The following is a 27,302-nucleotide window of genomic DNA, read 5'->3' as shown; positions in this document are numbered from 1 at the left end:
AATGGTCCAAATTATTTAATATAATTCAGGAGTCACTGAATTACGTCATGTACCATTGGCTTTTGTATGAAAAGGAAGCAATGAGAGCCTAGTTTCTAATTATTAATTTCCTGTAGAAAAAGTTTGCATTCAGAAAAAAAGAATGATCCAGATGGTGAAGTATTTAAGCATTCATGTCTTATTGCACCATTTGTAAGATAACCCATTCTGTGGGGAGTCAGAGGTAGCAACAGAATATTATATTGCTATTATATTATTTTTCTAATCAATGATACAAATAAAAAGTATATTAATTCTCTGTAAGAGCGTTCACTATCTATTCCACATAGTAATACTTTTTCTTTCTTTCTTTGTTTTTCTTTTGTTTTCCAAAGTGCAAGGAATGGAACTCAGGGCCTTACACTTTCGTCCTGTTAGACAAAATCGTTTTCGGAGATGAAAGCCTTCATCATGGTGATGTGGCCTGTGTTTTCTTTTATGCCCGAGAGCCCTCTGGAAGCCACATTTTAAGTGTTTAATGTGCCTGCACTGCACAGTGTTTAATGTTTTCATTCCTTTTGCATCCATGACCCAGGGGTTAACCCGAGAAAAAGCCAGCAGAGTAATTGCTAGTTTTGTTTTCACCCATCTCTGCAAAATGAGTTTACCAAAATGATCGGGCAGTCACCAGAGGGGTGACTCCTGGGTTTGTGCAGTATGTGGAGAGTAATAGGGAACCAAAACAATGATGGAAACTCATACAATACAGCATAGTCTGTGACCCAGGAGGAACCAGCAATTGAAAGATGAGGGTAATGACTCCTGCCCAAGTTCAGGATCGCTACTTAAGTGGCTACAGGGACACTTCTGTCTCCATTTAAAATAGACCTCCCTGACATGCAATGGTATATGATAAGGTTCCTGCTGAACAATTTTGCAGAGTAAAACAGTAAGATTAAGCTTAAATTTAAGCTGAGAAGGACTCTAGGTCGGTGAAAAGTATTAATATTATGACACTATTGGCGGCATGGCTCTGGCCCTCACTGTCTGATGTGACAGGTGACTGTGGGGTTTTCAGATTGCCTACCAGCCTCGTGCTACTGTAGACGATACACAGAATCATACCGCATGCTCGCAACATGCAAGAGTTAACTACTGTAATCCACTAACAGAGAGCAGGCAAAGACCACAACTGTACACCCCAAAGCCCAGTTCCATACGTGGAGGATGTTCATCCAAGTAGGAAAAGTGCTAGGTGGGGAAGTACTCAGTAAGTTTTAATCATTGCTGCAGATAGTACCAGCAATATCCCCCAGTCCCAGGTAAAACACAAGCCTATTTCTATCTCCGGTTCCAAAACTTGTCTGTGCCCGTCTGTGTAGCCGCATTAGTGCACAATCCGTGTAACAATCAAGTGTGTCATCGGAACAGGCAGGGTGAGAAAACTTTAAGCATTTGGTGGCCTTGGGCCAGAGAAGGGGCCCTTTGGTGACCAGCGGAGGAGCTGGCCCCTGTTAAGGTTCACTGTGGTTCACTCCTAGGGCACCTGGACGAGGATGGATTACCGCACGGGTTCTGCACGGTCACCTACTCCTCGACAGACAGATTTGAGGGCAGCTTCATTCATGGAGAGAAGAACGGTCGCGGGAAGTTCTTCTTCTTCGATGGCAGGTAGGATCCGCTGCTTTCTCCGGTTCTGTTGGGGGGGGCACTATTTCATCTGAGGGAACAAGATAAATCAAGGAAGTCAAGTGGAGGTTTTTGTGCAATTTATTAAAAAAAAAAACTATGTATGGTCCCTGAAGCATGTACTGCTTTGGTGACAGGGAGGGGACCCCAGTGACACCAGGAAGGCAGCCCGAGGTGTGCTGAGCACAGTGCATGCTGGTCTAAGCGATGCTCTGCTGGGTCAGACTGGGAGAGGCAGGGCTAGCACCAATCCATAGCCAGTCCTGGAGGAAGCTGACCTGGTCACTCAAGTGATGCGTGCCCCTGGTGAAGCCACGCAAAGCGGGGTCATTTGTTGGTGACCAGTTTGTTCAGTGCCAGTAGCAACTGATGCACTCTTCCAAGCGTAGGGGGTTACACTCCACTGCACTTGGCCCACTGGCACGTGCTGACTTTTTTGTAGCCTGAGTAAAGCTGGGGCCACTGAGTCGACGCTTCAGCCTCATCCTGTACCAGGTCAGTGAATCGAGACAGGCAAGAAGCAGCACTTCCAGAAAGGAAATCTGCCGTTGCCTCGGGGCAAGGGTTGCCCTTGGACAGTGAAGAGCTTCTAAGAGAAAGTCGTCCAGGTGTCCAGCAGGTACCCACAGCAGGAAAAAAAAGAAGAAGGAAAATACTGGGCCAGATTAAAATTCATAGCTTGTAAGCAAAGTTCTGCTAAAAAAAATATGGGATGAAGAGTCAATGTGGGAAATATGGTTAGAATTCATAATCTAAAGAAAACTTTATAAAAGTTTTTTTTTCTGGAAAAGTATTGCTTCCTGCCTCAAGCTGCAATTATTCCTTTATTTCTTGAACAATATGTACATGTAAAATGTCTTATTTCAAGCATGGGCATGGTGCTGCATCAGGAGGATGTAATCCCAACATCAGGAGGCTGAGACAGGAGGATTGCTGATAGTTCAAGACCAACCTGGACTACATATCCAGACCCTGTCTCAACAAAAAAAATAAGTGTTGTTTCCCCCTTTGTATTCAAGAACTGAATCTTTAACTATTACATCTATTATGCTTCATAGCACTTTCCTTTAATTTGATACTAAAATAATAAAGTTCTCATTGAATTGGTAGAGATACTGGGAAAGAGGGTAGGATTCACCCAGAACACTCCACACGCACATGCACACGCACACGCGCACACACACACGCACGCACTCATGGCCCAGCAGGGTTCCATCTGGTGCTGGGTACCTTTTGCTCTACAGACCTGACCCACAAATATTAATGGTTCCACAGCATTTCCCAAGCTGGGTGAAAAAATCAGCAACATGTGATCCAAGGGACTGACCCGGCTGCCCTGCGGTGTCCTGAGACCTGAGTGGCTCCCGCTTCAGTCGAGCTTGCCCGCTGGCCCCAGGCCACCCCCTCCGTGTCCACAGTAGGGCCACACAAATGCGCTCATTCAAGGAAGTCAAGACACAGATGAGCCGAGGCGGCAGGCTGGATTCCACGCCCAGTAACCAGAGGCCAGAAACAAGTCCATTGGCTTCTTCCCCTTTTTTAAAGAGGCATCGGTTTACTACTTTCGATGCCTGTCGTGCCAACAGCTGTAGAGACAGAGGTCAAATAGTAGCCTCCAGGGAAGGCTGGGTGGAGGGGATCTTCGGGGTCACCTGGTTGGTTTTCAGTTATAGGCAGGGGTGCCTCAGGGTGAGACGGTCACTGTGGTTGCTTTTATTACACAGGATGAGTAGTTCGGTGATTGACATCTCTCATTGGCCCAATACCATGTTGCAGGGACATCTGCTCAAAGAATTTGTGTAAAAATTAGTGAGAGGGTCTTATGGCTAGGAATAAAAGGTCTCTGTTTAGTTCTTTCTAATAGGAATGTGGTAAAGGTAATTTTTGGGTTTTGGTTCTTTTTTTAATAGGACACAGAGCCTGTTATTTAATTTGTCTTTTCTTTTTTTCTTGCCATGTAGTTCAGGCTGGCCTTGAGTTCACTGTAGCTCAAACTGGCTCTGACTTTGTGGTGATCCTCCTGCCTCAGCCTCCCAAGTGCTGGGATTACAGGTGTGCATCCCCACACCAAGCAATTTGTTAATAGACAAATTTTTCTTCCACATTACTGCCTGATGTGTTGGGTATAATTAACTGGGAACCTTGTGCCTTCGATGTTGGACTGCTATCTTTGGTCTGGAAAAAATTCCCTCCGAAACTCTGAAATCAAGGTCTTAAAATAAAAGTGTAGAAAATAAATAAATAAGTAAATGAAACAAAAGTGTAGAAACTGAAGCTTTGATAAGGAAAGTCGCTTAACCCTGCAGTTCTGGTTTGTATTCCCACCAAAGGACAAGTTCAAAAATGCTGGAACCCATGTTTGGAAAAAAGAAAACTAGGGGGCCAGGGACTTAGCTCAGCAGCAAAGTGCCTGCCTGGCAAGCGCAAGGTCATGAGTTCAACTCCTCGGGACACCCCTTCTCCCCCCCCCCCAAAAAAAGGAAAACCACAAAATGTGGTAACAGGAGGTTCCATCTGGTGCATTCTAATCCCAGGTTAAACCTGTATCCCAGTGTGTGATTTAAGAGAAGCATTCAAACAAATAAGAAGTATTACAAGGAAATTCTGCAATCAGGTTTTTACCTTGACATGCAAAATGATAAACCTGAATAGAATGTGAAATATTCAGGCTACCAGGAAATTGGCCCTGTTACATTGTGCAAGCAAGCTCCTAGACAGAAGCAGAATATTTCACTTTGTTTTTAAACTGCAAGTGTAGCAAGCAGCTTGGTAGAATGAAAAGCAACACGAAATACACCAATATTAAAAAGTGAACCGTGTCTCCCCACCCCCACCCCAGTCCTAGGAATAGAACCAGGGCCTCCACAGCCAGGGGAAAGTGCGGAAACGGTGACTGCCAGTGTCAGCAGCCAGCATGGCCACGGTCCCCCTGTGCTCTGTGTCTTGGCTACACGCGGTTTGCAGTGTGTAACCGAGACCTGCTCTCACCTTCGGTTCATGACAGACTGTGGAACAGAAGAGCCGAGCTCCTGAACTACCTTTACTTATTGGGAAACCTGAAGTCGGCCACTCCTCCTTCTTGTCTCTTCCCACAAAGGAGGAAGGAATGGGAAAATTAGCCTTATTTTTAAAGTCATGTTTTCGGGCAGCTGTTATTTTCCATTTTCATCCTTCCACAAGGAAAGAAGAAAATTGCCCGCACATTACATACTTGAGATTTCTTAGCAAATCTCAAGCAGAAAGTTGTCATAAAACTTTTTTGAGGGTGGAGGTGGTATTTATTTGTTTATTTGAGACAAGGTCTCGTTGTGTAGTTTAGCCTGGTCTTGAGTTCAGTTTGTAGCTGCAGCTGGTTTCAAACTCATAGAGATCCTCCTGCCTCAGCCTCCCAAGTGCTGGGCTTCTAGGCATGCACCACCACTTCCCACTCTCTGTATTTAAGAAAGCAAAACTGAATTCGCTAATTACTCTTCCGTGTGTTACTATTCTTTTGAGCCTTTGTAATAGATTGTCTAGGAAAGTAAATCTCTTACAAGGTGGAAAAACTCTGAAGAGTGTGCACGGAAGTCTGTGTCATTCCACCCAGCCAACTAATCGTACCCCACAAGAAGCTGAAGTTCTGCTTGGACACAGTGTTAGCAGATGGGTTGGGTCTTGTTACTCAGTCTGTAATATTTTATGTGACATTTGACAAAGGAAGGGAACAAACTTGAGAAAGGGGCAGGGATTTGGGTCTGTAAGAAACAAAGCCCATTGTAATCTCATTCATCAGGAGGCTGAAGCAGGAGGATCTCCTCAAGTTCAAGGGCACCCTTGACTACATAATGAGTTTGAGGCTGGTCTGAACTTCATGGCAACAGCCTCTCAAAAAACTGAGAGAGAGAGAGAGAGAGAGAGAGAGAAAGAGAGAGAGAGAGAGAGAGAGCGAGCGAGAGAGAGCCCAAAACTCTGTGACTTCCCATACTATGACGAAAAGGCAACACTATTAAAGCCTAAGAACTTCTGTATATTGAAATACTGAAGAGAATTTTTCAATTAAAATACACTAATATTTGAATAAGATGCAAGTGTATCAGTTTAGGTAAATAATTATAAAAATTTCTCCATTTTTCTCTAAGGTAGATGTTCTAATTTAGTGTATTTTAAGTTTAAGTGCTTTGTTAAGACAATGGTCTTAAAGTAAAAGGTAAAAAATGATCTGTTTATTAAAACTAATGTTTTAATTTCCCCTAAGTTTTCCACTTTTTTAATTTAGGTGCTGGTGGCAGAAAAACAATTGATAGACCAGTTTTGCAATTTCTTAAAATACTAAAAAATCTGATAAGATATTGAAAGAGACTTTAAAAAAATACAAGAACATTGTATTGTATGTAGTAATGATCCCATTTTTTATTAAAACAACAAAAAGAAGGTGGGAGATATAGGTCTGGGGGGGGAGTCTTAAATGCTATATACCAGCTCGACTAAGCTTGGTAGTCCTTGATTTAGTTTTGATTTGTTCTACAGTAAAGACATTTGTATTAGTTTTCCTCTGGTGGGACCAACTACCTGACACCCAAAGCTTAAAGGAGGAAAAGTTTATTTTAGTTCGTGGTTTTGGAGGGTTCAGTCCATGATCTGGGGGCTTCAAGGCAGAAATATCATGGCGGCAAAGGAAAGCTGCCCACCCCATGGTATAGGAAACAGAGGTTAGAAATAGCCCAAGAAGAAACACACCCTTTCAGAGCCGATCACCAGTGACCCTCCTCCTGCAATGGGGTCCCCTTTCCTAACTGTTTATTCCGCCAGCCACCAGCCTCATCAGAAGACTGGTTTCTCTCATGGTCCAGTCACCACTGAACATTGCTGCATTGGGGGTCAAATCCTCAGTACATGAGGATTCGGGGGTCACCTCATATTTATAACTCACAGTTCCTTTTTTTGAAACTTGTTGGTTCCATCCTTTTCTCTGATTCAGCTGGTTTGTTCGCCATTTCTTACAGAGGAATCTTTACTGCTTCACAACAAGCAAACAATTAAAATGCTTTACAGCAGTGTGTAAAGTTCTTTGTTCCAATGTCTCCTCATTATTTGTAAAATGCTTTTAGACCCAAGTTCTCAGGGGACAGCTTGCCAGTCTAAGGTGACAGGAAACTTAACAGCAGCTAGTTATTTAAGATGCACTGTCAGGCCACACCCCAAGCTTTTGACACACATTAACCCCTTCAATCCTGCAACAGCCCTGTTGTAGCTCCAGTTTGCAAGTGACAAATGAAGCACAGAGCGTGTAAGAAGCCCTCCTGCCATGTAGACCCTGTACACATCTAATCCAGCCAAGGAGCAAGCAGTGCACCTGAGTAACCTTGTTTCTTCCACACCGGTTTTCTCGGTGCCAAAGGAGCCTTCTTCCATTTCTGTTCATAATTGATTGTCAGGAAAGACCTGGCTGTTCTATAACCTTGCAGGGCCCGGCTGTGTGGCGGTGGGGTTCACCTCCTGCTCAGGCTTCAGAGGATTTGGGGAAGTGGGGCTTCTCCAGGGAAATCAGGAGGCTCCGCTCCCAAACACAGACAGCTCTCAGTCCGGAGAGACAGAGAAGAAAGGACAGAGAAGAAAGCTGCTTCTGTGTTCTTTTCAGCTCTGAGCACACGTTAACTTTTCCGTGGCTGCAAAATAGCATCAGTTCCTTTCTTCAACACAAAATATGCCAGAGAATTGAGAATATTAGTTATTTTTTATTTTAAAAACAAAACAAAAAGATACAAATGATACAGAATTTCAAAAAAATAGTAGGAAATTAAAATGGTTAATGTATTGCATATTGTTTTCTTAAAATAGTTCAGGTTACAAGATTTAGGCATCAAAAATGGTCAAATTGGGGCTGGGGATTTAGCTCAGCGGCATAAGCGCCTGCCTTGCAAGCAGCAGTCGTGAGTTTGATCCCCGGTACCGATAAAAACGAAAAAGACAAAAAAAAAAAAAAAAAATGGTCAAATGAAAGCACAAACTGCTCTTTGATGAACTAACAGGTATTAATAGTATAGTTACCTATCGTACACACACACACACACACATACGCATAACTGTGTACATATAATCTTTTCCCTTCTGCTTTTCTCTTTCCCCATCCCGGTTGTTCTTCCCTTTTGAGCACTTTCTTTCCCTTTCATTTTTACAATACCTATTGTACATTTTGGATTTGAGAATATTCATTATTTTCTCAAGGCTAGGAAGGAAGTGTAGCTCATAAATGGTTTTTAGTTTTCTTGTTTTTTGGTTTTGTTTTACCTGAATGTGTTTTCAGAAACTTAGACGTAGCTCACATATGTTTTAAGAGACCACACAAAGAGGCCATGGATTTAGCTCAATGGCATAAGCTCCTCCCTGGCAAATGTGAGGCTGTGAGTTTGATCCCTGGTACCAAAAAAAAAAAATAATAATAATAATAATAATAATAATAATAATAGACCACTCAAAGAAAAACATAATACATCGGCTAAGATTTACCGAGGTCAGTGAGTAAACAAATGTGCGCAGAGGATTCTAGGGCAGGAGATGGCAGGCTTTGTCCAGGGGTGGGGGTTGTGGACGGACACACAGTAAGGACTCCATCCCCGATTCCTGGCCCAGAGTGAAAGCAGCCACGAAAAGCACAGAAAGGAGTGTGCAAGGCTGTGTTCCAATAAAACTTTATTTACAAAAACAGCAGAAGCATGATTGATGGAAAGAGAGGAAGGAAGGAAGGAAGGAAGGAAGGTGGCACCTTGAACGCCAATCTGTGCAGCTTTTCCCTCATTTCGTCAGTGCCGGGATCTCGAAGACAGCATTTTGATTTTTTGGAGAACCCAGCTGAAGTGTGTAACAGGTCCCTGTTGTCATCAGATTCCTCCTGTTACCAGAAAAAGCTGCCGAGTAAACTAAGCTGTGTCTCCAGGCAGCGGCTGAGAAAGTAATGCAGCAGGACTGGTTCCCCGGTGCCTTAAGAATCTGTGGACCCGTTAGTTGCTGGAGACCACTGCAAAGCAGCCCTCAGCAGGATTTAAAATCAAGCAGTTGGCTTTCCATGTCTCCTTGTGGGTCTGTCCCAGGCCTAGGCCCCTTGTCTGGAGGTGGGCAGCAGACTCATAGCCCGGGAACCTCTATGAGTCACTGGTCCCGGCTGTGGCCTGTAGTGGCCTGTGATGCCATGAGGCCTCCAAGGACAAGATAAGGCCACAGCAGAGGACTCCTGGCTCCAGCCTTAATTAACTAGATAGAGACTGCAGCTGCGGGCTCCCCTACTGCAGTAAGCATCCACCTGGAGATAAGATAGCTCTCGAGATTGGTGTAATTTACTGCTTGAAAAGGTCCTGAACCCACGCCCAGGGTCCTGCTCAGTTCCCACAGTTCCCCCAGTAACCTCTCCCTTTGTCTGAAATCCAAATACACACAGGCCACCCAGAGGCATTCTTGGTCTCATCCCCCAGAGAATCTAGAACTCTGCCAGAGGGTGTTGGTCCTCCTGGAACCGCAAAATCATACCACTTGTCTCTTATTTTAACTTTCACTGTCCACTCTTTGGGAGGTTGTGGGCCTGATCAGTACAAGACAGTAGGTCAGCTGGGCTAAGAGGGAAACAGTAATTTCTGTTCAGGGCCCTGAGAGAGGAGGCTCCATTCACAGGAGTAAAGAACCAACCACCCACGGGCAGGGGAAAGGCACAGGGCCTTGTTATTTTTTAAGTGATTCGCAAGGCCTAGGCCTCATAGGGTTGACCAGAAACCTGAGCAATGTTAGCAGACTAATCTATCAGGATAATTCTACCTAAACACACACAGGAATGCTGCTGAAAATCCAAAGCCAGTACGGTTACCAAGATTAGCAGATAAGAATCTGAGTCATCCAGTAAAATGGGAATTTCAGATAAACAACAAAAACATTTAATATAAAGGTGTACCATTCAACTGAGCGTGGCAACACACACCTGTCATCTCAGTACTCTAGGAGGCTGAGGCAGAAGGATCTCCATTTAGAGGCTAGCCTGGGCAAATTTTTTTTTTTTTTTTTTGTCTTTTTCCTTTTCATCGGTACCAGGGATCGAACTCACGACTGCCTGCTTGCAAGGCAGGCGCTTATGCCAGCCTGGGAAATTTTAACAAGACCCCATCTCCAAAAAAAAAAACCAAACTGACACCATGCATGCATGTAATCCAAGTACTAGGAAGGTTGAGACAGGAGGATTACCAAAAATTTGAAGCCACCCTGAGCTACATAGTAAATTCAAGGCCAGTCTGAATCACATTGGGAGACTCTATCTTCAAAAACCAAAATCAAAATTAAGAATAAAAATTTTTAAAAGGGGTGGGATATTGTTCAGTGTAAAGACCCTGGGTTCACCCCATCACCACCACTATGACACACACACACACACACACACACACACACACAAATTATATACTATTAAAATGTGGGCCAGGCACAGAGCTCATGTCTGTGGTCCTAGCTACTAAGGAGAGGCAGGAGACTGCTTGACCTTAGGTGTTCAAGACTACCCAAGCTGAGATTTGCCTCAAAAAATATTTTGGACATATTACACTAGAGAATTATTCTTTTATTTGCAAACCTAACCAAGCATCTTGTATTTTATCTGGCAATGCAAAAAAAAAAAATGAAGATAAAGGATTAGTTTTTTTCTCTTGTATGTCACATCATCGTGTCAGATCACTAACCCTTCATCAAAATCATTTTCTTTTGTTTACCTGTGAAAGTCCAAGGTGGGTCCCAGCCTACCTGGTGTGGACTGCGGTTTTTGTGCAGGGGCTATGCTGAAGTGTGCTGTATCCTCTGCATGCATTTAGCCGGCTTGTTGTCACTGGTCTCACAAAGCTGCAAGAACTGTTTACCTCCCCGGGAGAGGGCACAGTGTAATTACAACGTCAGCAGAGGCTCTGGGCACTTCCCTTTGCTTCTCATTCACTAATTATAGGTGGTTCTTGGCCATTCATTAACTTCAGATTTTTCTGCAGATGGGAAAGACTCAGAGACCAAGGGCAAAGAGAAACAAGGAGAATAAAGATCTGCCCCCCACAGCAACCTGCTAAACTCCTGAAAGCAAACACTGTGGGCTGTAAGCACAATTTAAGGCTGAGAATGTCAGGAAGGGGGAAAACGGGGAAAGGGAATTAGAAGAGGAGGGGAGGGGAAAGCGGAAAGGAAAGAGATTTTTTTAAAAAGCAGCAGGTCGCATTAGGTACACACAGGCACTCACACACCAAGATGACTGTGAAATACGTGTCCCGCAAATGTGTATGAATAAAAAGCAACCGCAAAACCAGGCCGAAGTGATGCTGCAGCTCAGTCCTCTGGGCCAGCTGTAGTGGTCTGTACCAGGTGTGTGCGTGTCCTGCCTTCCTTTGTGTACACCACATGCCATGTAAGACAGCTGGGTGGCCAGCAAGTGTGACCTTGGTCCCATAAGATGAGCCCGGCCTGGGCGTGCAGTGCCGTGCCCCATGTGTCTGTGTGAGCACACGGCAAAGTCTGCCCACGCAATGGCCTGACACATGTTTCTCAGGAGCCACCTCACTATTAAATGGAGCGTGACTGCCTGTGTAACACATGCATACTTAAACGCCCACATAACCACTGAAGAGCCAGGGTGATTACAGCCATCACAGATGCTGACCTTGGTGAGTTGACACGAAGGCATGCACACAAGGGCGTCTGTAGCGGTCCGCGAATCCCGACTTCACGCATGTCGCTGGCTAACCGTGCACTCGAGACCTCAGAAGGACCCTGGAGAGCCACCAGGGAATCCTGGGTCACAGTGCAGATGGGATCCACACAAGCCATGCAGTGCTGTGCCATTGAGCTGGACCCACCCTGGGCCACTTTTGAGGCACATAGACAGGAGCGCTTGCACATGGAACACCTGGCACCCAGGCTGGGGGACAGACTTAGTGACACCTGCCCTTAGTGCCCATCTGCAGCTTCTGCTTCTCTCCCTCCAGCTGGAAGAGGACATTGCTCTAAGGAGGTGATGGTGAACCTCTTCCCCGCTGCCCATCTCGTCCAGTCCTCTGGCAGGATTGCCGAGCAGGCACTGAGGAGGAGGCCAGAGGACCCCTGGTCCAGCTGGGCTGTCGGAGCCTCACATATGGTCCTGACATTTGGAGAGTGGGGTCCTGTCTGACCCTTCCTGTTTCTCTTCTCTTCCAGCACCCTAGAAGGCTACTACGTGGACGATGCCCTGCAGGGCCAGGGCATCTACACCTATGAGGACGGTGGAGTCCTCGAGGGCATCTATGTGGATGGGGAACTGAACGGGCCGGCGCAGGAGTACGACTCAGACGGGCGGCTGATCTTCAAGGGACAGTACAAAGACAACATTCGGCACGGAGTGTGCTGGATCTACTATCCAGTAAGCCTATGATGGTTCATTTTATGGGAAGTAACAGGTCTTACGATTCCTCATTGCTGGGGCTGGGGATTTAGCTCAGCGGCACAAGCGCTTGCCTGGCAAGTGCAAGCTTGTGAGTTCAATCCCCTGTACAAAAAAAAAAAAAGATTGCTCATGATAAACCGTAAAATGTAAGCAGGGCCTGGTGGCACACATCCATAATCCCTGCACTCTGGGGGGGCTGAAGCAAGAGGATTGCAAGTTCAAGCCCAGCCCAAACAACTTAATGACTTATCAAGACCTTGTCTCAAAATAAAAAATAGAACGGACTGGGTGGGGTATATCCAGCTCAGTGTAGGACTCTGGGTTCACCCCCAGGAACTGTCAGTCATCTGGGGGAAGATTAATCATGAATGGGACAAATTGGTTTTCTTAAAGCATTAATAAATATATTGCTTTTGATTCCTTTAGCGTATAGAAAAAGGCAGTGATGAGGGCAGTGTTGCTGGTAATTTTATTCTGTTTCTCATAACTAAGACTGAATCTAATATTTTACCTTTTTTTTTTTTTTTAGTTTATACACCACTGTTGCTTAATTTTAGAATCTCATTAATTTTGAAAGTGTTTTATAATATATTGCTTCGGTTCAGACTATTTAAATGAACTTACTTTGGGTACTTGAAAACAGTGTTTCTGGAATTTATTAGAGCAAACAGACACAGACACAGCAAAGCCCATGGCTGAGAATCAATGCTGTAGTTTTTTGTTTGCATTTCAAATATCCCATCTGTTGTGAGCAAATTTCCAGAAAACGTTTCAGAAAATAGATCTTAGGAAATATTTAACATTTTATTATGATCATAGCTGAAAGTACACTTTTGCTAACTTGAAACCTTCCTTCTCATGATTAAAAAGTACTAACAAAAATAAATTATTGCATGTGTAATGAGAAAAGTAGCCTTTGCTAGATTTGCTTATACAAAATTGTTCTAAAGAAATTAGTTTATCTGTGAGGTGAGACACACCCAGAGTCCCCTTACTCAGGAGACTGAGGCAGGAGGACCTCTTGGGGGCGGAAGTTCAAGGCTAGCCTAAGCAAGGTTGCAGGGCAGCAGCTCTCAGCGAGGCAGGGAGGAAGTGTGTCAGCAAGGCTCTAGGAAAAGAACACTACAAAGCGTTTCCTAAGAATTACCTGTGATTTACATACCTTCTTGGTACAATCTGTGGTCCGTCAAAATTCATTTCATTCACTGGCCTAAAGCAGACACGCAGGGTGGGAAGGAGGCCCTTACCATCATGGGAAACCGAGACCCGGCTTCCTGGGAGCGAGGCTGAGCTCTCCCCGTGCAGGCTGGGCGCTCTGACTGCCCAGCGAGCAGAGGCCAGAAGCGCAGCTCTGTGCAGGCAGAGGGGGAGGGGCGCTCAGGGGCCTCACGCCCAACGTTTCACCCGTGACTGGGACCCACTCGAGTCTCCGTATGAGACCAAAGGTGCACTAAGACTGGTCCGTGGTGCACCTCTCTCAGTGCAGCTGCCTCTTGAGACCTAGAAACGTAGCCCCAACTATTACCTCTGGAAACGAGGAAGGGCGCTGTGGGGAGCCACAGCTTCCAGCGCTGGCAGAAGGTGCCTGCATCAATCACGCCCCTCTCTCAGGATTCTGCATCAATTAAGAAATAGAGATCAGGGATCGAATAGTTGGGTGTTACTGTGGCACGGTCGGATTGGAATCGTGGCCTGGACCCAGAGGCAAAATGAGCTTCTGCTGCTCCCCTGTGACCTGAACCAAGCGACCAGCTCCAGGCAGACACGGAACGGGGGCAGCGGCCACAGGCACTGCCAGGACCTGGACCCGGAGAGGTTGAGGGAAAAAATGAAGCATGACACCAGGGAGCAGGCTTTCCCTTGGTAATGTCCCCCGGCAGAGGAGGAGGTGTCAGCCCGACTTCTCACCAGTCAAGCAAGTGACTCCTCCTTCCGCCAGGGGGAGCCAAGCGGGCAGAGGGGCGAAGCCGCGCTTCCTCCCAGCGGCTTCCTCCCAGCGGCCCAGGTGGAGCAGACCGGCTGCCTGGCCCTGGTGTCCACGCCAAACAGGGAGGAAAAGACAGTGCTGTCTTCTGACAGGCTCCCCCTAGGAGGAATTTGTTTCTTACAGAGATGTCCCTCAAACTGTGATACAAAGGTTTTAATTATAAAACCCCTTTTCTTGGAAATCAAAAAAGGATTTTAGTTTCATCACTGCCAAAGAATAAATACATTTCCTGCAAAACCAGAGTCTTAAAGCATTGCAGGGAGAAGGTGTGAGGCCCGCGAAATGCTTCTGTTTGAAGTGACCAGTGACGTCTTGGCCTGCAATAGTGCCTGCACACGTGCTCCCCCACTCGCACCACCTAGGAACACTCAGCTGGGAGGAAGAGGCCAAAAATACAGCCCTACCGCACTCCATCTGTGCAGAAAGCTTCCAAATAGTTTTCTTTTGGTGGATGTGCTGGGATTTGTTTTAATTTACAACTACTCACCCCCCTGGCATTGGGCAAAGAGACACCTCATTGGTGGTGTTATTCTTGTATCAGTCAGGGGCAGAGTAGACAACAGTCCTTTGTTCATCCTAGCTTGATGCCTGGTTGGTGGCCAGAGCTGTTTCATGCTTAGGACACATGATTAAAAAAAAAAAAAAAAAAAAAAATTTACAACTACTCCTGACCCCAAGCAATTAGACTGTGGTGAGGCATAGAATCAACTGTGGGACGATATTTACTTCTGCTGAGTTTGGGAGCAACATTTGGGAACACGCAAAAGTCGCCCTGCATACTGAGTTGGATTTATGGGTCAGAGAAATTAACTGGGCCTCTGAAGATGTCACACTGCTATTGTAGCAAACCCTCAAGAGCAGCTTCTCCTCCTCTTCCTCCTCCTCCTCCTTGTTTTTAGACAGGGTCTCCTATGCAGTTCTGGCTGGCCCTGAGCTCACTTTGTAGCCCTGGCTGCTCTCGAACTTGCAACAATTCCCCTGCCTCAAACTCCTGAGTGATGGGATCAACGCCACACCCTAAGGACTTTCTTTTGGGGAAAGAAAAAGGGATCATGTCTGGCACCCTATGTTAAATCATTCATTACTTTTTGGTACCCCAATTAAAAAAGTAAGCATCCCAGCCCTCTGGGAGGCTGAGGGAGGATCCCAAGTTCAAACCCAACCTGGTTCATTTAGTGAGACCCTGTCTCAGAATTTTAAACAGCTGGCGATGTAGCTCAGTGTGAAAGCCCCGGGTTCAATCCCCAGGCACACAGACAGACAGACAGACACAGACACGCGTGCGTGCGCACACACACACACACACACACACACACACACACACATGTCCCAGGCATCTGTCGGGATGCAGAATTCTGCTGTAGCCTCTGCCCTGAAGCACTCTGTGACCCTCAGGCCTGAAGCCAGCCAGCTCCTCCTCTGGGAGACTGGGAAGAGGCAGCAGGCATCAGAGAGTGAGAAGGAAGAGGTGACTCCGAAAGGCGCAGAATTCAGTTATTCCGTTTCCCTTTTTCTTCTCAACTCCAAAAAAAAGGTGACAGGATAGGGTAGGATTCTTAGAAAGCCCAATTCTTGGAAAATCTTTTGTTTATCTCTTAGGAAATGCACACAACTCTATCTTTACTCATGTGTAACGAATAATTAAGCCTACTTTTTTTTTTTTTTTTTTTTTACTAGTGACAAAGTTCATTCAAGAAAGTAAAAGTGAAGAGTGGGAAAGGAGCTGAGAGTGAGCTGGAGCCAAGGGATGAAAAACAGGGCAAAGGCACAAATAAAGCCTGCCCTGCGTCAGGGGTTGTGACAGCCATATGCATTTAAACTGAAAATTTTAAGATTAAAACCCAAAGTCTAGTATTAGGAAGGAAGAGCATAGTTTTTGTTTGGGTTTTTTTTTCCTTGTTTGTTTTGTTGGTCTATTTGTTTGGAGACAGGGGCTCGCTGAGCAGTTCAGGCTGGCCTTGAACTCACTTTCAGGCTGGGTGTGGTGGCCCACACCTGTAATCCAGCACTGGGGAAACTGAGGCAGGAGGATCCCTGCGACCCTAGGCTACAGAGTGAGTTCAGGGCCAGCCTGAATTGCACAGTGAAACTCAGTCCCAAAGGACAAAATAATAATACATTTAGGTATTCACTATGGTTTTCTTTCGCACCTCCTATGTATCCTATTCTTACTCCTGTCAGAAGCTCTCAGTTCTTAAACTATTATTATCCCTATTAAGTGTAAGCTATTATGCAATCGTGCAGAAGAAAAACTTCTTGAACTTAGGCCCTGTACATAAATACTATATGTAATATTTTCTGGGTTTGGGTTCTCCCATCAGGACGGAGGCAGCCTTGTAGGAGAAGTCAATGAAGACGGGGAGATGACTGGCGAGAAGATAGCCTACGTGTACCCTGACGGGAGAATGGCGCTGTACGGAAAATTCATCGACGGAGAGATGATCGAGGCCAAACTGGCCACTCTGCTGTCTATCGAGGAAGGCAGGCCTCAGTTTGAGCTCGTGCCAGGAAGTAAGTTGAGGCAGCTTCCGATGGGTCCGGGTGCCTAGCAGTTTGGGGGTGAGTGAGTCAGCTTGGCTGTGGGCTGCACATCCCACCGATGCTTCACAGCCCAGGGCCATCCTGGCAGCTGCACTCCGTGGCACTGTCTGGGCGGTGGGCCTGAAGCTGAGGACTGTGGCGACTTTGAACGAGATTTTCCTCCCAGCAGATCGTAGAGGCGTCTGAGCATTGCTGCTCACTGTGGTGCTCCACATAGCCACCCTTTGGAGCTGACACGGTAACCCTTTCACCCACCCTTCCTTGATCAGAGCAAATCACAGAGCCAGATTCAAACAGGAGTGGGAGAGAGCAAACCTGCTCAGGAGGCACGGAGGTGGGAGACACTGAACAGGACAATTCGAACACAGAGCCGATGGTGCTACTCTAACCAGTTTCTGGTGGTCCTAGCTCCAGAACACAGTCCCGTGGTTTAGTGAGACTGAAGAACAGGTCTGGTAGCTCGCCACAGGCCTGCACACTGTCCAGCTGCTCCCTCCTGGACTCTGACTGCAGAGATAAATGTACCATGGCTCACTTGCCCTCAAACAGGGCACACACTCAGCTCATGCCCGCGCCTGACAGAATCCTTATTAAAAAACCGCGTGTTTCCTTTGAGAAGTACAACATGCCGCACTGAAACAGTGTTTTCTGGATATAAAATTATTTTAGCCAGGCATCGTGGTGCACACGCACGTCCCCGAATCCTCAGGAGGCTGAGGCAAGACGATCACAGGGTCAAGGCCAGCCTGGGTAACTTACTGAGACTGTGTCTCAAAAATTTTAGAAGGAGTTGGAGATGTAGCTCAGTGGCAAGCATGAGGTGCTGGGTTCAGTCCCCAGTGCTGACAAAAAATCACTTTTTTGTAGAAAACAGGAAAAATATATAGAAAAACTCAGGATCGTGTGTCTTGAGTGGCATAGCAGAAGAAAGCCAGCTGAATGAGGTCTGGCTCCTTAAAAGCCGTGTCTGCATGTGTGTCGGGTCCAAGATAGGTTACAAGGATAAAACAGTCCAAAAGGTAGTAAGTCGCGGTAGTAATGGGCCTAATTAATACTTAACTACTTGGAATCTGAAGGATAATCTCCGTGGGGAGTTGTCCAAAACTGGGATCTCTCAACTTTAAATTTAGGTTCAACTTAAATTGCTATAAATGTCTCCAGTTTTACTTCTTAAGTTAAAAACTGAAGCAGTCCCAAAGCAGTGTGGGATTTGGACTGGATCCTGGAACAGAAAAGATATTAGTGGAAAAGCCAGTGGAATCTAAATGAAGTCTAGAGTTTAGTTCATAGTAATGGGTCTATGTTGGTTTCATGCTTTTGACAAATGTACCATGTCATGTAAAAAGCTAACTTTGGGAGAAACAGTGAGAACTCTCTGTGCTAGCATTATAATTTTTTTATATATTTAAAACTATTCTAAAATGGAAGATATCTTTTTAAAAAGGAAACCATAATCTTTAAACTGTGAGCTGTAGTATTTGTGCTTTTGACCTTTGCACTGAAAAAAAATAGTGTTGTATATTTAGAGAGGAGATGTGGGACAGGAAAGGTCCTAATTGGTGATGCAAATTTAATTCAATTGATCAATTAGCTGACTGGTGCTGGGGATCACCACCAGGCATCCCAAGTGCTCTACCTTTGAGCTACACCCCCAGCATGGGGATGCATATTTTATTTTATTTATTTTATTCTATTTTATTTTATTTATTTTATTTTTTTTTTTTTTGTCTTTTTCCTTTTTATCGGTACCGGGGATCGAACTCACAACTGCATGCTTGCAAGGCAGGCGCTTATGCCGCTGAGCTAAACCTCCAGCCCCAGGGATGCATATTTTAAAACTTTGTAAATGACAGCATCTTTGGTGTCAAGAACCAGAACTTAAGAGTTGCCTGCTTGTAACCCCAGCACTCTGGAGGCTGAGGCAGGAGGATTGCTGTGAGTTTGAGGCCAGCTTGGGCTAGCTATAAAGTGAGTTCAGGGCCAGCCTGAATTACAGAGCAAGACTCTGTCTGAAAAACACAAAACCAAACCAACCAAACAAAAAAGAGTGGCCTAATTTGAATCTCAGTTTACACAATGTGACTCTTAGGCAAGAATCTGCTTCTTCACTATTAAATATTAATATTAGTACCTACCGTGAAACACCATCAAGTATTTTTGTGATTACATTCGTGTTGGTCCAAAGAAGAAATAGATTTTGAGAATGATCATCTCTATTTTTTTTTTTTCTGTCTGCCTCCGGCTGGAATTTCTTCTCTCTTCCCCCTCCACATAAACACCTTTTCCTGGCTAACTCCCACTCGGAGGTCTTCAGGTCGTGGCCCCCCTCTGATAATGAACGGTTGCTGAGTGAATGACTGCATTCTAATCAAAGGTCACAGAACAAACTAGAGCAGAAGCAAAGGTGTAGCCTCTCTGCCTGTAGCTCAGGCAAGCCGGAGGGCGCGTGGGAGGCCTGGAGAGAGACCTCACACCGGCAGTGCCCTGTGGGCACAGCCCGTAGGCGCAGGCACAGAACCTAACCCGGCCCTTGAGCCTGTTGGTGCTGAGGGCTAGAGTCCACACAAAGCTTCGGATCGCACTGGGGAGGTAGCTCGTTGGTAGAATGCTCCTTAGCATGCACAAGGCCTGGGTTCAACCCTGGAAGAAAAAAAGTTGCATAAAATGGTGTTTCTTTTTTTAAAACAAATTGCCTTTTGTGGGCTCTGCTGGTCCATTATCAATTTGCCTCAGACCTCTTCCTCACTCTTTCTCTGCCTGCTTCTATTGCAAGTGGCTTCTGCAGAAGCCTGACTTTCGTCTAGCTTTGGCCAAAGGGAGCCCCTGGGTGGACAGAGCAGGGGAAGGAAGCAGAGGGAAGCCTGGCTGTCGCCCCGCTTCCGGCTCCCACTCGGAAAGCCTGTCTGCGGCTGCCAGGCCACCCCAGCGCCGCGGTGCAAGGTGCCAGCTCCTCCTTGTCCCGTTGGCTCGGGGTGGCGGCTTCCGGTGCCCGGCACGGTGCTTCCAGTTTGACTTCTAAGGTCTTCTGTCACTTGTGTAATTCCCTGAGTTAAATTCTCTCTCTGGAAGTACTTCCGTGGTCTATTTCCTAGTTAGCACAGGCTGATTGGGACTGCGATCTAACTTTTAGGTAGAGTCGTTAATTTAGGGTTGGGCTATATACAAAAACACACACCTGGTAACCACAAAGAATTGCTTAGCAGAATTATTATCAATGTCTTGGTGCCTAAAATATTTTACTTTACAGGAGTAAGCCCTCAAGTTCTAAATCTTATTTATTTATTACCCTTCACAACATCACAGGTCTTCACTGTGCTCCGGGAGGATTCTCAGAGGCTAATCCTTTGTTAGGGCCAACCGTAATTGTAGGACAGTCACAGACTTAGTTTCTGGAGTGAATTACTGGTTGGGTTCTGTTAATAGAAATAAAATTACTTTGTTAATGCTCAGTCACAGCAGCGCTGTTCTGATTCTGTTGAAGCTGAATGTTTATTCTTAGGAAAGGAGCCTTGGTTAGATTTTACAGCCTGGCTCTGGTGTGAAGAAAAGCACGAGATAATTTAAAAGCCAATTCCAGCATGACCCAGCTGGAAAGGTCTGAAAATTCAGAGTAGAAGCAAAGGTGTCGCCTGTTTGTCTGCAGCTCAGGCATGTGAACGAGACAAAGCATTTTCTTGATTAAAAATTAGGTACCCAAACATCTTTTAAAGCATTTGGAGAAATAAAAGTCAAGAGCATGAGAATTTTAAGAAATAGAAAAATTAAACACAAGAAAGAAGTAAATCTGATGGCCGTATATTAAGACTGGGAAATAAAACTACTAGACACAGTGGTCCGTGCCTGTAATTCCAGCATTCTGGAGGCTGAAGCAGGACAATTGCCACTTCAAGGCCGCCAGGATATCACAGCCAGTTCAAGATCGGTGTGGACTACATGGAAATGGCTTCAGAAAGCCAAAATAGACAATAAAACCAAAGTGCATATCCAACAACCATCTAGCTAAATGCGAGAGCTGCAGTCTCTTTGTTATAAATGGATTAATACCTGTAGTTGCTTAGTTTTTTCTTGTCCCATCCGTGATAAGTGTCTTATGTGTTCCTTGCTGGCTCAGTCCCGTGCTGACGTTTTGATTTCCTTCCTAGGCCCCGCATACCACTTTGATAAGTCCACTTCATCTTGCATCTCTACCAGTGCTCTTCTTCCAGACCCGTATGAATCTGAGAGGTAACTTTTGCTTTGTGATTTTAATCATGCTGCCTAGGTAGGTTTACAGCCCTAGTGCGAAGCTGCTGCTCCTCGGTGGCTCTCTGCCCAGGCTGGGCTCCTCCCTGGAGTGTCCTGTACCTTTGCAAACCCTCCAAGTAAATACCCACATTCTATAGGAAGAGTGCTTGTATTCTCATTCAGAATCTGTGCCTATCAGGGAGGCAGGAAGCACAGAGCAGCTGGTGGGTCAGACCTGGAATGAAGCTTTAGGTAGAAAGACCAGCGGCCGGGCAACCACACCCCCGCCATGCCCCTTTCTTAGGATGCCGGTGCTGCAATGGCTTATGTCCTCCAGCGGAGGGAGCACTGTGCCCCCAGCAGCTCAGCCAGGCTGCAAAACACCTCCTTTCCTTCCCAGGCCGACTCATGACACCTGGAACATGAGGTGATTTCATTCATTCAGGATGGAGAGGATGGAAGTATAGAAAGCACAGATTCTGTATTCTCACGCCCAGATGGTCACGCCCTGTTCTGTGTCCTATGACCCATGAGGGTGGTGGTGGAGCCACTCTGTCCTCCATTCACGGTGTGGCTTCTTCTGGTAGTCTGAGGTTTTCCTTAGAGTAAGGCATAAGTCTGAGCTTGCCTTTCCCTTTGCCTCACTCTTTGTCTCCCACTACATTTCGGTTCCTGTCAGGGAAACAGGCCTCTTCCTTGGCCTGACTGACAGGGCTGGCCCCCCAGTGTCAAGAAATGAGTGGAATTCATACTTTTTGATGGAAGGCTCTGGCCCAGTGGCAAAGGAGACAGTTAAGTCTGTTTGTTAGCCCCAAAGCACGGCAGAGTCTTAACTGCCTGGATCAGTCTTGCCTGGCATTGTTACTGCGATGCTGCTGCATAACAGTATCTTCAAGGTGGTCAGCGGTTTACAAAAGCAAACATTTTCTTGTACCCTCATGGTTCTGTGGGTTGGCTGAGGTTCAGCCACTTTTGAATGAGATCGAATAGGCTCAGCTGGACTGGGCCAGACTCCAGGCTGCAAGCTGGGTTCAGGTCTGTTTCAGGAGTCTCCATGCCAAGCCTCGCCCCATGGGAGCAGCAGCCCCAGCAGCCTGCTCGGCTGGTGGAAACTCTGAAGGAGACTGGCAGGAACTTACTGTGCATTCACCTCCACCCACGGGCCACAAGCAAAGTACCTCCGGTGGTCACACTCGGGGGCCGTGTCCATCAGCTTCTCGCCACTGTGACCAATCACCTGAGAACAGCCACAGGGAGAAAGGTTTATCTTGGCTCTCAGTTTCAGAGATTTCAGTCCATGGCCACTTGCTTGCATTATATCTTGGCCTGCAATAAGACAGAATGTCTCTGCGGGGTGCACCGGGTGGAGCAAAACTGCTGACCAGGTGGTCAGGAAGCAGAGAGACAGAACGAGAAAAAGGGCCTGGGGACAAGATGTAGCCCAAGAGGGAGTCTCCTGCAAGGACCTACTTCCTACAGCTAGGCCCCGCCTCCTAAGTCCTCACCATCTCCCAGCAGCCCATTGAATTGTGAATCCATCAGTGGACTAGTCCATTGATAAGGGGAGTGCCCTGTGACCTTCCAAAGCCCTCACCTCCAACACCGCTGCCTGGGGACCAAGGTGGAAGGAGCAGCACGTCCCACTGAGACGCGCTTGCTTGGCTTTTTTCCACTCAGGGTGTATGTTGCGGAGTCCCTCATTTCCAGTGCTGGAGAAGGACTGTTTTCCAAGGCGGCCACAGAGCCTAACGTCGTCATGTCTTTTTACAATGGAGTCCGAATTACTCACCAGGAGGTGAGTGTTGAAGAAATGAAAATCTGCGTAATTGGTTTCAAACACAGCTCCTCTCAGGTTCTACGACCGCTTCACACAAACCGGAAAGGTCCATCAGCAGCACAGGACCTGCTTCCTAGCAGACAGGGTCTCCTGTGAGAAGCTGAGGGCCAGTGGGGTGGTCCATGGCTCCTTAATGATCGGGGACCCAGTGCATTGTAAGAAGGCTCCCCATTTCCACTGGTGCAAAGCCTTCATCGTGTGATAGTCTTTGTCCTGTAGGGAAGGCATCTGGTGCCAAAAGATTAACAATGAAAAATTAAAGAGTTGAATGAATCACTGCTGGCCTTTGGGACACAGTTTTGGATGTAGTTCCAAATCTTCATGTAAGGTTTTTGCTTATTTATTAATTCTCTTTGCAATTAACCCCTAAGAATCTGCCAATGGACAGAAGTTTGAAAGTTTTAGCACAGTGAAGGAGGGATATGTATCCCGTCCTGCTGATGGACCTTTGATGAGAACTCTTAAGGATGGGGCCCACAGATAAACATGAAACTCATGCACCTTAAAGACACAACTGGAAGGTAACTTCTTGTTATAGTGTCACTATATTTTGACCAGAGACTTGTTGTGTGAGGTCAGGTGTTAGATTTTCCAATCGTCATGTCAACCCTCAAAATTTTGACTTTTTGGGGCATTTTGGATTTCAGATTTTCAGATTAGGGATGCTCAACTTTCCTGATTTGAGCAGTCTGTAGAAGAAGAAGTTGAACTCCAGAAAAATGAAACCATTCCCCTAAGGTCACAAATTTGATAACTAGCAGAGTCCAAGCAGGTCCCAGTGGCCGATCCAGCTCTGCACCAAAACCCTGGTGCACTGAGTTGTGTTCATAAACAGCCTCTTTCCTCGACCTAGTGACACTCAGGTTTAGATGTAGCTTTAGGTTTCTTGGAGAGATATGAAACCTAGACAGCTAGTAAAGGCACCGTAAGGTGGATTGCACTGAGTACCATGTGTCATGTCGCATAGCAGCCTGTCTTGGAGTAAAAAATAAAAAGAACAGAGAATACGGCTCAGTATGAAGGCCCAGGGTGCATCCCCAGTCCGCCAAGGAGGGAGGGGAGGGAAAGCGGGACCCACCCCCCGACTGCTGTGCCCCTGTGCGTGCAGCGTTACAGTGCTTGGCACAGGGTGACCACCCAGTAAGCACCTGGTGAGTGACCATCACATACAAACAGAAGCATCCTCACCGTGGAGGGGGGGGGCCTGGAATCAACACACCCGTCAGAGGAATTCGTTCTCCAAACGAATATTCCTCAGGCCTCACCAGATCCCAGGACTCTTGGTGGTAGTGTCATGGAGAGGGGAGGCCTGATAAGGGTGTTGTCCTAGATGGGACAGCATACCAGCTTCGGGCTGCTGGAGGTCACTCAGTGCCTACCCAGAGCAAAGGTATAGGGCTTTGCCGTTGGTGGTGGTGTTGTGTGCTACACAGGGGATTTAAACCAAGCCTTCACACTGGTCTGTACTCCCAGCTCTTATTTATTTGTTTGTTTGTTTATTTATTATTTGAGACAGACTGTCACTCAGTTGCCCAAGCTAGCTCACACTTGCAATCCTCCTGCCTCAGCCTCCCGGAATGTTGGGATGACAGACATGTACCATCACACCCAACTTCATCTACTTTTAATTCAAGTTATCTGGTGTATGTCTGTGCATCTTCATAAGGGACCCACATTCTTTTATCCTACATAAAATAAGGAAAGCCGGACTGGTGCACACATCTGTAATCCCAGCACTTGGGAGGCTGAGGCAGGAGGATCATTGTGAGTTGGAGACCAGCCTGGCTACAAAGTGAACTCAAGGCCAGCCTGAACTGCATATCGAGACCCTGTCTCAAAAAAGAAAAAATCAGTCAATGGCAATGGAGCTGTCTGCCCGCCCCTTCCCCACATGGAGAGGGTCTTGGGTCTCTTTCATGGCTGCGGTGCTCAAACCCGGAAGTTTAAGGATCGGGGTGAGTATCTCTGGCCTCCTTTGGAGCAGGTGTGAGAGAGCTTGCTCTGCTTTCCTGCAGGTCGACAACAGGGACTGGGCCCTGAATGGGAACACCCTGTCCCTGGATGAGGACACGGTCATTGATGTGCCTGAGCCCTACAACCACGTGTCCAAGTACTGTGCCTCCTTGGGACACAAGGCGAACCACTCCTTCACTCCAAACTGCATCTACGACATGTGAGTGGCAGGGGAGCTGGGTGGGCACGGAGGAGGGGCAGGTACGGGGCCTCAGCCTCACACAGACCTGGTCCCGGGGTGACCAGGCCTTGTGTCCGGGCCTCAGGCTTTCCACTTCAGAGCCACACAGCCCCCAGGCCTTGGCAAACTGAGGCCCTGAGTGTGCTGCAGAGCGTGGAGGCAGTGAAATGGCATCCTTAGTAGCCGCTGTTTCATTGCTGCTGTGGTCCCTTTTCATTTCCTCATTTACAGGTAGCGTTGGGGGGAAGTGTAGCGTAGTGGTGGAGCAAGGAACTATAGTGAGTGAGGTCCCCGGTTCGATCCCCAGCACTGACAAGTAAGAAGTGCAGGAATTGTGTTAATCATTTTTTCAATGGTTGAAAAAATACCTACGCAAAATAACCTAAAGGAGGAAAATGATTTGAGCTCACAGATTCAAGGTTCAGTCCATGCATTGCTTTAGGCAAAGGGAGGCAGAGACACCGCGGTGGGGCGGCCTGGCCCCAGAGAGCTGTGCACCTCACAGCAGCAGGAAGCAGAGACAGTAGGGGCCAGGGACAGGGTGGACCTTCAGAGCCACACTCACAGTGACCAGCCTTGTCCAGTTAATCCCCAGTTTCCATGAACCACTGAGCTATGAAGTCATCAGTACGGTTAGAGACACACACACACACACACACACACACACACACACACAAACCCCAGTACCGGGGATTGAACTCACGACCGCCTGCTTGCAGGGCAGGTGCTTATGCCGCTGAGCTAAATCCCCAGCCCCTATGCTGATCTCTTACACTACACCTATTACCAAGCTCCCACCGAGTGAGCCTGGGGCAACACCTCATATCCAAGCCAAAAAAGTCTAATTTGAAATAGTAATAAAGTTAAAGCCGCAAATGGTGGTGTATGCCTGTAGTCCCAACACTTAGGAGGCTGAGGTCAGGAAAACCATCATGAAGTCAAGGCCAGCCTGGGTCACATAGTGAGTTCAAGCCTGGCCTGAATTATACAGCAAAACCCTGTCTCAAACAAGCAAAGCCAAACCAAAGCAAAACAGTGCAGAATATTAGGAAATGCTTTTAGGATATGAAAGGACATAAAATTCTAAGCTAAGTGTATGAGGACTGAGTGCTGGAGGAGACCTATAAAATCGGATTCCCAGTGTCTGACTATTAATGAAGCACTGACAAATAGTACAGCCCGGGTGAGAACGGAAGGTGGGGACTGATGCCCAGTCACCGAGACCGAGCGGACACCTCCACAGTGAGAAACGCCCAGGTGGTGCAGGGCGGGCAGGGGATGCCAGGGAGCCTGCCCGTGGGTAACGATTGCATTGTGGTTGATAACACATTCTAAAAGTCGGTGATGGGGATGGATGAACAACTCTGTGGCTTTGATAAGTAAAACATTGAATTGTCTTACTTTAGAAAGGTGAATTTTATGGTGTGTGAATTACACCTTGACAAAGCTGTTAGGAAAAAATTTCAGACGTTCCCCCTTCTTGGAGTCTGAGCCTTCCTTTCCATCTGCTCATCGAATTTCTTCTTGGAAGCCTCCATTGTGGGGAACTTACTATCACCCACAAATAACAGCTGAAGGAGGCAGAAGTGCTTTTGGGCTCCGGCACCGAGAAGATTTTGAGGATCTTTTGTTTTGTTTTGTTTTTGTGGGATTGCTTGGTTTTATAGTACTAAACTGAGCTGCATCTCCAGCCGCCCTTTTTTATTTAGAGACAGGGTTCTACTAAGTCACTGAGTTGCTCAGGCTGGGCTCAAACTTAACAGTCCTCCTGCCTCAGCTGGCCAGAGTGCCAGGATTCCAGCAATGCACAGCCACACTCGGCCAGAAAGTACTCCAACTGCACCCAGATGCATTTCCCTGTAGCACCCCGCTCTTAGCCTTTATCTCTCTTTCCTGTGCACTGTCTTCTGCACTGTGGCCGTACAGATTCTTTAGTAGTTTTTCTGCACCCCTGGAATGTCTCCTACCCAAAGCCCAAAATCTCGGCTCTGGGCCAGGATACAGTCCAGCGTCTCTCCTGTCATCGTCATCCCCTTAGCTTGGCCTGAGTGCGCAGCTCCTCCTGGGATGGAGGTGGATTTGTATCACAGAGTTCCAAACACTCTCGAAAGAGAAGGCAGAGTGTGTGCTAGATGTGGTGGTACCTATCTGTGATCTCAGCACTCTGGGAGGCCGAGGCAGGAGGATGGCAAGATGCAGCCCAGCTTAGCAACTTAGTAACTTCAGGAGATGCTGGTCTCAAAATAAAACAGGGCTGGGGATGTAGCTCAGAGGGAAGGACCTGGGTTCAATCCCTAGTGCTGCCTTAAAAAGAAAAACACAGCAGTGCTTTTCAAACTTGAACCTGCCAGTCAGTCACCTGGGTGCATAGGGTGAAGCCCGGCAGGTCCCCCACCAGGGTGCCCGGGTGAGTGATGCTGGCTGACCCGCACCACACAGGCAGGATCGA

At 46.8% G+C, this 27,302-nt stretch overlaps 1 protein-coding gene and 1 non-coding gene across 2 annotated transcripts in view; both read left to right on the top strand.

Moving 5' to 3' along the window:
• Setd7 (SET domain containing 7, histone lysine methyltransferase) overlaps window positions 1-27,302 on the top strand; it is a 39,626-nt gene that overhangs the window by 7,329 nt on the left and 4,995 nt on the right. Inside the window, exons 2-7 of the mRNA XM_003476812.4 lie at window positions 1,521-1,650; window positions 11,845-12,046; window positions 16,379-16,568; window positions 20,741-20,822; window positions 22,500-22,617; window positions 24,675-24,832. Coding sequence (XP_003476860.1) covers window positions 1,521-1,650; window positions 11,845-12,046; window positions 16,379-16,568; window positions 20,741-20,822; window positions 22,500-22,617; window positions 24,675-24,832 — 880 coding nt within the window. The remainder of the gene's footprint in view (window positions 1-1,520; window positions 1,651-11,844; window positions 12,047-16,378; window positions 16,569-20,740; window positions 20,823-22,499; window positions 22,618-24,674; window positions 24,833-27,302) is intronic.
• LOC111753619 (small nucleolar RNA SNORA48) lies at window positions 14,544-14,686 on the top strand. Its single transcript, XR_002788418.1, has one exon. It is a non-coding gene; the product is annotated as a small nucleolar RNA SNORA48 (small nucleolar RNA).

The sequence above is a fragment of the Cavia porcellus genome, unplaced genomic scaffold, assembly GCF_034190915.1.
Source record: "Cavia porcellus strain 051 isolate PalLab524CR breed Dunkin Hartley unplaced genomic scaffold, mCavPor4.1 scaffold_14, whole genome shotgun sequence".
Classification (NCBI taxonomy): domain Eukaryota; kingdom Metazoa; phylum Chordata; class Mammalia; order Rodentia; family Caviidae; genus Cavia; species Cavia porcellus.
The sequence above is the reverse complement of the archived record's forward strand: the minus strand, read 5'-3'. Positions and strand labels throughout refer to the sequence as shown.